General features: G+C 38.3%; 1 protein-coding gene across 4 annotated transcripts in view; it reads right to left on the bottom strand.

Moving 5' to 3' along the window:
* Positions 1–391: 391 nt before the first annotated feature.
* Positions 392–13,239, bottom strand: part of UBE3D (ubiquitin protein ligase E3D) — a 241,686-nt gene continuing 228,838 nt past the window's right edge. For 3 of the 4 annotated variants that reach the window (XM_042939253.1, XM_042939255.1, XM_042939249.1), the window contains exon 12: positions 493–568. Coding sequence is in view for 1 of the 4 variants with exons in the window: in XM_042939251.1 (XP_042795185.1) it covers positions 407–568 (162 nt within the window). In the remaining 3 variants the exon portion in view is untranslated. Of the gene's footprint in view, positions 569–13,239 lie in introns of all 4 variants that reach the window. The other variant, XM_042939251.1, reaches the window with a different exon arrangement.

Genomic DNA, 13,239 nt, shown 5'->3' on the forward strand with positions numbered 1-13,239 from the left:
CAATTCATCCTTTCTAAATCAGTTTCCTTAAATTACTAAGAGAGCTCATTAAGATAAGAAAGATTTATCACCAGTTTAAAAAAAAAAACATTTTGTGAGCTCATTAAAGCCTATAACAGGAATCATTTTCCTGAAATGTTTTTAAAACGTCCCAAGTATTTGGCTGGTAGCTTCTGGTATTGTACTACAGGGGAATGGCAAAGATACAGTTTTGAATATTGAAGTCAGATATTAGGTACTTCTCTGTTAGACATATCACTAAATTACTTTTTAAAAGATATTGTGCTTAGAATACTGTGACATACCTCCACACCACTATCCAGAGGCAATAAATACAAGTTCTTGCTTTGGATACATGTGACTTGTGGGGGTGGCGGGGAAGAGAAGAAGAGAAATTCTTAAATTATCATTTTGGCAGTGGGCCTTGACTTTGAGGTGACCAGACTTTATTATAACTATAGTGCATAATTGTTCTTGGTTGCTCCAAAGTGTGGGGTGAAATCGACAGGTAAGCTTCTCTGAAGGAAAGTGATCTTGAGCAAATTTCAGTCAGTGTTGATCTCATTCCCTGAAAGGAGAGAAAGACTAATTAATAACATGGTCTTTTAAATAGAAACTCTGACAACTGTCCAATTTCATTATTCTAACAACCTCTTTCTCCACCTCCAAAGAACAATGAACAACTCTTATTAATTTTCATAAATACTGTACTATGCAATCAGGAAATAATTAATTTGGAGCTCTTCATCAGTAATGGGGGTGAAGTTCCTTAATGAACAGCCTCCCTTGAACTCAATGATGAGACCACTATTCCTGAAATATTTATTGGTATAAAACTACATCAGGGACAGAAAAAAGAAGCAATTTTTTAAAAACCAGGTCAAATCTTGAATAAGGTATGCCTGGTTGCTTGTCCTTTTTGGCACTGAAGGAATAAAATTCTAAAGAGTACTAGAACTTTAAAAAATACACCTAAATATTATTTTTGTTAAAAATCGTAGTTGCATTTTTATGCATCTTCTCTGTTATAGCATATTAAATTACACAGTTATACACGTATATAAAAAGACTTCCCTCAAGAAAACCAGCATCTAAGTCCTATTTACTCAACAGCAGCTCTATCAACATTTTGAGCTGTATAATTTTTTGTTGTGAAGGCTGTCCTATGCTTTGTGGAATGTTTAATGGCATCCCTGGCTCTCTACTCAACCTAAAAGCACCACCTCTTGCCCCAGTTATAACAGCCAAAAAAGTTTCAGACATTCAGGACGTACAGACAAATGTCTCCTGGAAATAAAATCACCTCTCGTTGAGAACTAATTGGATCTAAAACTCAAAAACCTTTAAGTACATAGTTTTCATAAGAAGGATACAATGATAGATTGAATAATAGCTAAGCATCAAGAGAGGTATCTAAATAGCTAGACAACTGGATGATCTAGTGGTTATGAGTCAGTTGGTTTAGGTTTATATCCTGGCTCTACCTTTTACTAACATGGGCAAGCTACCTGTCTCTTCTAAGTCTCAGTCTCTCCTCTACAAAATAGGGATAATAATAGAATTTACACATAGGGTTGTCTTGAAGATTGGACAAAATAAAGCACAGAAAGATCTGGAATGATGTGGATCAACTACCATTACCACAGGTGGCCCTCAAACTTTTGTTGGATAGACTAGACCTATAAACATGTACCTACCATTCATATAGATAGACATTAACAAGTGCAAAAATTTTTTTTTTTTTAATTTTTTTTTTCAACGTTTTTTATTTATTTTTGGGACAGAGAGAGACAGAGCATGAACGGGGGAGGGTCAGAGAGAGAGGGAGACACAGAATCGGAAACAGGCTCCAGGCTCCGAGCCATCAGCCCAGAGCCTGACGCGGGGCTCGAACTCACAGACCGCGAGATCGTGACCTGGCTGAAGTCGGACGCTTAACCGACTGCGCCACCCAGGCGCCCCAGTGCAAAATTTTTTAACGTTTTATTATTGAGAGACAGAGAGAGACAGAGCATGATCATGGGAGGGGCAGAGAGAGGGGGAGACACAGAATCTGAAGCAGTCTCCAGGCCTTGAGCTGCCAGCACAGAGCCCAACGCAGGGTTTAACTCACAAACCTCGAGATCATGACCTGAGCCAAAGTCAGATGTCCAACCTACTTAGCTAGCCAGGTGCCCCAATTTGACTGAGTATTTTAGTGCTAATGGAAATGTAGGCTTTGATTATGCATTGGTAGAATGCTGTTTACATTTTAAATAATATGTTTTATAACAAATACAACATGCTTAATCTCATGAGTTTTTCCTTTAGAGGAAAAGGACATACACTGACCCAGGAAAAATTCATCCAGAATGATCAAAATGGAGACATATCCTAGAAAAGTCATTGAATTTCCAAAATAAGTACAAAATTTTGGAAACAGACAGGCAAAAATATCAAGCAATAGATATGATGGGAGAAAAAAAAATAAGACTGATCTAGATTTATCCATAGAATCCAATGCCAAAACCCAGCAAATCAATACCTATAACATTACCAAGAAAGAATTGTGAGCTGTGGAATTTATATGCAGTCAATCTATCTTTCATATTCTATAAAAGCTTCAGTCAAACCACTTAAAATATGTAAAAATTCAGGTAATATTGCCATGATTCTTCCTTAAGAAAACCATTAGATGACAAGTTTCATCCAACCAAAATACAGCTTGGGAAAGTAAGCGAGAGAATGATGATGAACAATTAATATATTTCATTATAAATCAAAGAAAGAATATTTTAACATGATACAACTATTTAAAATTGTGACAGGATTGTGAAAAAAAGGGGTAAGTTTTTTGATGGCCTCATCTTTAATACCTGGAAATCAAAGGATCTCAAAGGTAACAGAGTCAAATAATACAAACTTAAACATACTTAGCTACTCAAAGGGAGACACTAAAAAAGCTAGCAGTATTGATTGGAATAAGTTAATAAAGTAAAAGAAGAGAAGGGGAAGAGGGAACACACAAATTTCAGTATTGTATATAGTAGAAAACTACTAAGTACAGTCTAAAAACATGGAGGAACTAAAGATACTATATAAAACTATAATTAAAAGGTAACTAGAACAAATATGCAAACTTCTTAGTATCAAAAAAACTACACAGAGGCAAATTGAATGAAAACAGGCTACAAAGTAAAAGTCTCTTCAAAGTAGAAAAGATAGCATGAACTAAATTGACAGAACCCAGACCAAATATACAGGTCATATCGATAAAACTAAATGGCCTGCACTAATTGATGAAAGACAAAACCTGAGTCACAAATCAAAACCCAATTCTATATAGATGAAAACTTAAAGTGATTCAGAAAGTAAAAATGAAGAGATAGCATTAAAAATTTTTTTTAATGTTTTTATTTCATTTTTGAGAGAGAAAGAAACAGAGCATGAGCAGGGGAGGGACAGAAAGAGAGGGAGACACAGAATCCAAAGCAGGCTCCAGGCTCTAAGCTGTCAGCACAGAGCCTGACGTGGGGCTTGAACTCACATATGGATATCATGACCTGAGCCAAAGTGGGATGCTTAACCGACTGAGCCACCCAGGCGCCCCAAGATAGACCACATTTAACAAGCAAAAGCAAATAAAAAGAGAGCAGGGCTTAGAATTTTAACTGTCAGAATGGAATCCAGAGCAAAAAGCATTAAACAAGACAAATAAATCTACTTGTAATGACACTATGTAAAGGAAATACAACTGCTACAAATATTTCTGTACCAAATAACAGCAGCATCAGAAATAGAGAAGAAATTATAGGAGATTCAAAGAAAAATACCAAGAAACACATTAGTAGTGAGAGATTTGAAGTTCTCTCTCTTTGTTGACAAGTTGTGTAGAGGAAAAATAAGTAGAGTTATAGAAGAATAAAATAAAGATTAACAACAGAGATCTAACTGATAAAGTTCTGCACCCTGGAAAACTGAGACTATATCTTCATTTTACATAAACATAAACATTCACAAAAATTTAACAACATATTAGACCCCAAAGATAACATTGTAAGTTGGGAAATGTAGAAATCACAATTCCATCTAGAAATAGTAAAACTCTCCCTTAAACCATTCTTGAGTAAAATAGTAACTAAAGGGGATCCTGGGTGGCTCAGTCAGTTGATTGTCCAACTCTTGATTTTGACTCAGGTCATGATCCCAGGGCCGTGGGATCAAGCCCCACATCGGGCTCTGTGTGGAGACTGCTTAAGATTCTCTCTCTCCCCCTCTGCCTCCCTCCTGTCCGTGCTCTCTCTCTCTCTCTCTCTTAAAAAAAAAAAAGAAAGAAAAAAAAAGTAACTAAAAAGCACAATTACAAATTTCTGGAAAACAATGTTTTAGGATGCTGCAACATATCAGAATGAGCGGTGCTGAGAGAAAAACTGATAGCCTTAAATGCCTATTTGAATAATAATAAAGGCAAAAGGCACAAGCATCCAACATTAAAAGTTATATAGAGATCAGCAAAATTGACAGAAGAAAAACATATAAAAGGAATTAATGAAGACTATATAATAGTAATTAATAAGTTAGAAACATACAGTAGAACTTATAAATAGATACAAAAACTCTTTTTATGAAGGAAGAGGAAGGGTGAATAATTAAGTAACATCAAGAAACAAAACAAAGAAGAAAAATTGTATAAACAAAAAAGATGATAAAATGGAAATGCAAACAGAAGAATTTAAAGAATCACGAGATTCATTTTATTTTATTTTATTTTTTTATTTGTTTGAATTTACATCCAAATTAGTTAACATATTGTGCAATAATGATTTCAGTAGAATCCAGTGGTTCATCCCCTACATATAACACCCAGGGCTCATCCCTACAAGTGTCTCCTTAATGCCCTTTACCCATTTAATCCATTTCCCCTCCAGCAACCCTCAGTTTGTTCTCTATCCTTAGGAGTCTCTTAAGGTTTGTCCCCCTCCCTCTTATTATATTATTTTTGCTTCCTTTCCTTTATGTCCATCTGTTTTGTATCTTAAATTCCACCAATGAGTGAAGTTCTATGACATTTGTCTTTCTCTGACTGACTGATTTCACTTAGCATAATATACTCTAGTTCCATCCATGTTGTTGCAAATGGCAAGATTCCATTCTTTTTGATTGCTGAGTAATACTCCATTGTGTGTGTGTGTGTGTGTGTGTGTGTGTGTGTGTGTGTACCACATCTTTATCCGTTCACCTGTCAATGGACATTTGGGCTCTTTCCATACTTTGGCTAACTTTGACTATTGTCAATAGTGCTGCTATAAACACTGGGTGCATGTGCTCCTTCAAAACAGCATACCTGCATCCTTTGGATAAATACCTAGTAGTGCAATTGCTGGGTCATAGGGTAGTTCTATTTTTAATTTTTTGAGGAACCTCCATACTGTTTTCCAGAGTGACTGCACCAGTTTGCATTCCTACCAGCAGTGCAGAGGGTTCCTCTTTCTCTGCATCCTTGCCAACATCTGTCCTTGCCTGAGTTAATTTTAGACATTCTGAATGGGGTGAGGTGGTAACAAGATTCATCTTCATAGAATGTGGTGAATTCTATGGAAATCAATTTAAAAGCCTGTATGAAATAGATAACTTTCTAGAAAAGGCCGTTTACCAAAACTGACAAAGGAAATGGAAAATCTAAAGTAAACTAATTTCATTTAAAAAAAGAGAGAAATTGGGGCACCTGGGTGGCTCAGTCAGTTAAGTGTCCAACTGCAGCTCAGGTCATGATTGCCTGGTTTGCAAGTTCGAGTCCCATGTGGGCTCTCTGCTGACCACTCAGAGCCTGGAACCTGCTTCAGATTGTCTCCCTCTCTCTCTGCCCTTCCCCCTGCTCATGCTCTGTCTTGCTCGCTCTTAAAAATAAATAACATAAAAAATAAAATAAAAATTAAGAAATAAAATAAAATATGCAAAACACAAATTTCCACATGGCAAAGGCAAAACACAAGGGGGAAAAAGGTAAAAAAGAAAAACACACAACATATTTACACACATATCCCAATCGCTAATATTGCTAAATTAAAAGGAGCCTCTACAACTTGACATGTGAAAGACCAACAACTGAGGTTTAAAAGGCTATGAACAGTTCGCAGAGGAGAGAGTCAAAATGGCTCCTGGACATATGAAAAGAAGTTACTAAACCTCAATGCTAGGGCTCCTGGGTGGCTTAGTCAGTTAAGTGTCCAACTTCAGCTCAGGTCATGATCTCACAGTTGGTGAGTTGGAGCCACACATCGGGCTCTCAGCTTAGAGCTGAAGCCTGCTTTAGATTCTGTGTCTCCCTCCCTCTCTGCCCCTCCCCCACCCACGCTCTGTCTCTGTCTCTCTCTCTCTCTCTAAAATAAACGTTAAAAAAATTCATTAAAAAAATGCTAAATAAAACAACGAGATGATATTTTTCACTTGTACTGGCAAAGATCAAAAAGTGAGATAGCTCACTGGGCTGAGAGGGGGAGGGAAAAGGCATTCTCATGCATTGCTGCTGGGAGGCCACATTCATTCAACCACCATGGAGGACTATTTAACAATAGCATAATTACAACAGTCCTTATCCTCCAACTCAGCAACTTCACTTCCAGAAATATATCCTACAGATAGATATATTACTGGCATCTCTGATGTGGTACTTACACAAAGGTACTTATAGTCACACAAAACTTAGCAAACATTTGCAAACAACCAAAATGGACATTAACAGGGAAATTATTAAACAAATTTTGGTAAATGCATACAATAAAATCAGAAAGAACAATAATATACTAAAATGGAATGAGCTCCAAGATATAATGGTAAGAAAGGAAAGGAAGGTAAGAAGGGAGAGAGGGAGGGAGGAAGGAAGAAAGAAAAAAGTGGCATAGAACAGTGGTATAAAGTCAGGGTTCAATATTTGGGAATGGATGCACATATTTGTTTATATACACAGGCACACAAACTGTCTCTGGTGGATACATAAGAAACTGATTAGTTTCTCAGTTGGGGACAATGGTGGAAAAGAGATTTGCCTTTCCCTATACAACCAAAAAATGCCTTTTGAACTTTTTATAAATCTATTTTTGAGTCTATAGGTTGGATTTGGTCTGTAGATTGCTAGTTTGAAATATCTTCATAATTGTTAAACTGAAAGTGATCATTTTTTTGTCATAAAATTACTTTGTCTAAATTTATCTAAATGCATTATAATAGTGGGATCAAGCAATTGGACTTTATCCCAATATGACAATTATTGCAATATAAGTACCATAACTCCTATGCCCCAAATTCCAAGTTTATTATAAAAATAAAGTATTTCACTATGTCTGAGATGGGATTACTCTATTACAGACTATATCATACAGGGCTTTGCTTGACAACCTTTCTATCTCTGACATGATAACTCTATAGTAAAGGTTGATTCATTTTGACTGAAAAAAAAATTAATCTGTCTTGTTAGAAGTTCAAGGAAGAAAAAAAGGAGAAAGAATAGGAGTCTGTTTTGCTCTGTTCATTTCTCAAGAGAAACATAAGCTACATTTGCTCATATTTGGGGATAAGTTTAAAAACATAAAGGCTAATAAACAGAAAGTAATCATATAAAAAGAGAAATAAACTCACCATATCTGACAGTACAATCTCAGAAGAAAATTTTTCTTTTTTTATCAGAAGGGTTAAGAAACAAAATCACCCTGAGTTAACTCCAAAGTACTCTATAGATTCAAATCTCTTTTGTCAGTCCCTGAATGGTCCGAATTTCTCAGATTTGAAGACTTTTGGAAATTTTTGTAATGTTTATAGTCAGCCCATAATTTCTTGCACACATCTGACTCCCAATTAAATCTGTAATGGATTCTGACCAAACTGATACTTCCTATTTTGAGTAATATTTAGTGCCGGGTCTAAAGAACCTACTGCAAATGATATCTACACATTGGTCGCATTTTCAAGTTTTTCTTCCCAAAAGACTACTTCAGCCTCTCACCATATAAACTGAAATTACCCACAGTCTTTATTGGACTGTTTATCCATGCACTCAGGGCTATTATTTCATATAAAAGGTTTTTGGTGAAACAAGAAGTATGTTCTCTTGAACCTTGCCCTTTAATTAGTGTAAGCTCCTTGGGGACTGATGCTCTGGCTTCATAGCAGGTAATAGAATGGGTCTAGAAAACAGTGCTAAAATTAAACATTCCTGCCAAATGTTTCAGGCAATCCTAAACCGTGAAATGCCTGCCAGCCCCCTGAGAAGATCAATAGAGCAACCACTGGACATATAAAGCAGAACCGCCCACTGCAAAGTCCACTTAATGAAAATCCACAATGGGCGATAGGTCTGCAATATAAGCACATTCTTACAGAATAGATTCCCTTTGTCTGTGCTTCTTCTGACTCCAGTGGATGGTCCAATGAGCAATTAGGCCTACAAAAACTAACACCTACCAGACCCAAACTGATTAGATGGCCTCACATAAATAAGATTAGATTATTTTTAACTTCTTACCTTTAGGAATCACTAGAGTACTGATATTAAACACAAGTATTCTGGGGTCATCTTGAGCAATAAGGCTTTTTCATTAAGAAATTCAACTCCAATCAGCAAACATTTAGATTGGCTACTGTAGAAAAAGCACTTTGTCTTTTATCAACCAGCAAATTGATCCATGTCTTTTGGTTTGCTTCATTAAATTTAACGCACACGTATCGTACATTATTTTTAAGAGGGAAGACATGCTCAAGTGTCACCGGCTCTTCCTAATAAATCCATCAATACAGTGGGGTATGCTGTATCTACTTTGCAATTCTATACTACATTAGAATCTCTCTTTCAATAGCAAGTTATTTATCTTCCTAACAATCTATCAAAATAAATATCTCCTAAGGTACAGTATTATTAAATATTTTTCACAGCTGAAATTCCCCAACCCCCTTAGGCAGAATTAATAGCTTTTGTTCATACATATATCATGATGCTTCTCACATTTTTAACGGGTGCTGTTGTTGATGGATCTTTTATTACTACCAGATTGGGACCCCCCCTGCAGGTGGACAACAGGTCTTATTCATCTCTGAATAAGTCCCAATAACTTGCACAGAGCCTCCCACAGTATGATGAATAAACAATGAAATCTTATAGCCAGAGTTTTTCAGTCCTGCTGGCTAATCCCCATAGCAATGCCGGGGTGGGGGTGGCAGGGCAGAGAGGGTGCAGGGTGTTGAAGCACTCTAAGACTATTTCCCCTGAGTTCTTCTCAACTCCATAGCCCTCATTCTCCTTCTCTCTTCAATTCCATTGCTATTGTGACTACTAGATTCACAATATAAGTCTCTTCTGAGTGTGTCAGTTGCTGCACAGAATGGCAATTTAGACCCATAACAGTTCAATGTAGGGACAGACAGCCTATGGCACTGAAATGACAACACAGCGCCTAAAGTCCCTGGTGGTGACACATTGTCACACTGCCCATTGCATAGCCCTCTTTCATGTCTCTCCCTCAAAGTCTCTCTCTCTCTCAGTTTCTTCTCTGCTGCTCTCTTCTCTTCCCCGCTCCATTATTCCCATTTCCCTGCTTGTGCCCAGGATAGCCTATGGGCTAAAAATATCGCTGGGTACAGATGGAAAATGGCCAGCAGAGTGTTACCATTCATCTTTCATATGCCCAGGACAAAACTCATTAGTTGATTCTTAAGACTCTTCCCTGCAATCTCAAAATTCTGATACAGGGCTAGAGACAGCCATCAGCAATTAATATGAGTCTATTAATCTCTAGGGAATTTTCACCTTTATGACAGTAGAAAGTATTAATTTATATAAACCTTAGTACTGACCTGACAAAAATATATATATTCCTTTTCTTTAACCCCCACACCCAACCCCATTCTGATTGACTGGTAGTGGTTCTTCCAGAGCACTGGGTTTAAAATGATCAAGAAGTAGGCCCAAGAAGAAAAGGTATTATAAAGCATTAGCCACATCTTGCTAAGTGATCAAGAATCAAGAGCAGTGAGATACATACTAGTTATTTCCCCCATTTGCCTAACTCTCTCATCTGGTAAATTACTATTCCAATATTCTTGATGTAATCACCAGGGCTTGCAAAGTTTGTTTGATTCATTCAACAATTAACTGAATTTGAGTGGGACGTAATTAGAATTGAGTATGAGCCGGCACTATGCTAGACACTGGACACATAAAGATAACTAAACACAGTCCTTAATCTCAGGCAACAGAGTCTAGCTTCTCACAAACTGGGTTTGGTTTCAGCAAAACCAGCCAGTAGACAGGGTTGTCCATGTTCTTGCAGTTTAGGAAATGGCTTGCATCAAACCAGCCTTTTAATTGAACAAAGAAATCCTAACCTTGGATTCCCAAAAACCTCAACCACCAGAGGGGAGAGAAGGTGGAAATAGGTGAAATTGGTAAAGGGGATTAAGAGGTACAAACTTCCAGTTATTGAATAAATAAATCTTGAGGATGAAAGTGCAGCTTAGGGAATATAGTCAATAATACTTTAATAACTTTGTATGGTAGCATGGTAATTACAGTTATAGTGAGCATCTAGTAATGTGTATACTTGTCGAATCACTATGTTGTACACCCAGAACTATTATAATATTGTATGTCCACTAATCTTCAATTAAAAATAAAATAAACAAACTGTAACTGGAAGAAAAACCCCATTTACAATAAACTTCCACAATGTAAAGCAGGTGAAAAGAAGTCCAGTATATAGACCTATATAAAAAATAAAATACCAAAAAGAAAATGAAATTTTTTAAAAGCCCAAGCCAGTCAAAAGTATTCCAGTGGGTCTCCCCAGATTTTCTAGTTACATTTGAAAGGGGCTGTGGGTACTTGTGTGGCTCAGTTGGTTGAGCGTCCAACTTCAGCTCGGGTCATGATCTCACAGTTTATGGGTTTGAGCCCCTCATCGGGCTCTGTGCTGACAGCACGGAGCCTGGAGACTGCTTTGGATTCTGTGTCTTCCTCTCTCTCTACCTCTCCTTCACTCGTGGTATGTCTGTCTCTCTCTCTCAAAAATAAATAAACATTAAAAAAATTTTTTCATGTTTATTTATTTTTGAGACAGAGACAGACCATGAGCAGGGGAGGGGCAGAAACAGAGAGGAGACACAGAACTGAAACAGGCTCCAGGCTCTGAGCTGTCAGCACAGAGCCCGACGCGGGGCTCAAAGCCACTAACTGTGAGAACATGACCTGAGCTGAAGTCAGATGCTTAACCGACTGAGCCACCCAGGCGCCCCAACATTAAAAAAAATTTTTAAAGAAAGGTGCTTAGGGCCCATGATGAACGTTCAAAAACAAAATATTGAGTGTTGTCACTCCAAAGAATTTGAGAATCTGTAGATTCTTACTTAGACAGTACACGATACTGGTAACAACAGCTGAAATGAGGACAAACCTAGAGAAGTAACAGACTGAAGCAATATGGTTCTGTACGGACATGAGTATAGGCCATGCAAGCAACTGACTGATTTTCCATAATAACCAGTTCAGGGTTAGGTATGAAAAACGTAGAAACTGTAACACTGACCCATCCATGCTGGGAGTCCCAACTAGTTGTCTGTGCTACAAAGGGCTGTTTCCTTGCAAGACAAGGACAGGACAGCAGCAGGGCAAAGAGGACAGGACAGAATGGAATATGGACAGTCTGGGCCCTCTGAGTTGAATACATACAGACCCTGTCCTCAGGGTCTCCTCTCCTCTCTAGCAAGCCTCACGGTACCTTCAAATTCAGAATCCTTCCCAGCATTAGGATGCTGCTGTTTTCTAGATCTCAAAACCTTGTTTGTGATAAGACAGCCTTAGACATCTATTATATCAGCAATTTGGGGTTTTCTTTCTTTACTTGCTTGGGTTAGATTTGTACATAGGCTTAAGAAAAGTCTCCTAGCTTTTTTTTAACCGGATATATGCAATATGTGAAATAAATAATTTTTACCTAGATACATTCCAACAAGAATTGGGGGGTGGTGTGTTTTCCCCCACATCAGCGAAAAGACATCCAAGAATTAGTTTACTTGTAGCTGTGGGTCTGTACTCAAAGGCGAGACAGGCATCCTCCCTCCCCTTCTCCTTTGTTAAAATGAACCAGATCCACCTGACAAAGCTATTTCTCAAGGTGCAGTCCTAGACCACCCACCACAAAATCTACCTAGGAAATGCAGATTTCTGGGCTCCACATGGGAACTGTTAAGGGCGCAAAAATCTGCATTTTAACAAATTCACCAGATGATTCATAAAAGGACTGAAGTATAAGGATCCCTACGATTTTGGGGGTAACTGCTCAGTGGAAAAGGACCTTTCCCCTCTAGTCCTTCAAGGCACTTAAAATACATTAGCGAACATAGTCACATCGGTGCAGTAGCATTAGGATAATTCAAAGTTCAGATCACTGGAAAGTTCCCCAAAGTTGGCACGAGGCCACCACCTTCAGGCGGATGGGCTTAGAATTATCCTGTTCCCTCAGTGCGCAAGGCGAAGGAAGGAAGGCCGCGATGTCTGTGATGCAGAGACGCTAGGGCTATTTACAGACTTGGGGACAGATCTTCAGCCCTCAGAGGGCCCCTGGCAGCCGGATCCCCACCCTTCGTGGGATGGGCCGAAGCTGATGTGGCTCCTCGGAGGCGTCTCTGACCCCCCGCCTTGCTATTTATTGACGGATATTCCTGGCTCCGGAAGGGCAGCTCCCACAGTGAGTCACGGAGGGATTTTTGCCTGCATCTCTGGCCGGTGCTGCTCCCAGCCGAGCACCCATAAATCTTCCTGCCCCCATTGATCAATAGCAGACACAACAAAACACAAGTTTAAAGTTCAACGTGGCCGCTGAGGGAAAGCACACTGTTCGCTGATTCCCCCGGTTCTTTTCAAGAAGGAAGAGCTGAGATAAATATCGAAAATCATTCCCCTGCTATTTTCAAATATCTAACCTTTCACTCTGTTTAACTTCAATAATTGCCTGAGTTGTGACTACTTTTAAAACCAGGTCCAAGTTAAATACTAAGTTACCTACTTGACTTTTTTCAGTATAGATTTCCTTCTCCACCTCAAAAGAGCAGTATTTTGATTCAGACACACTATGTCACATCATACGTATTGGCATGCGCAGAAAACCCCCAGCTAATGCTAACATAGAACAGAAATATTTGAATTTGTTCATTTCCAAAATATTTGTAAGCCTCTTGGTACTTGTATCACGTGTCTAGCAAATATCCTTCTACCCA

Source organism: Panthera leo, chromosome B2 (assembly GCF_018350215.1).
Source record: "Panthera leo isolate Ple1 chromosome B2, P.leo_Ple1_pat1.1, whole genome shotgun sequence".
Taxonomy (NCBI): Eukaryota; Metazoa; Chordata; class Mammalia; order Carnivora; family Felidae; genus Panthera; species Panthera leo.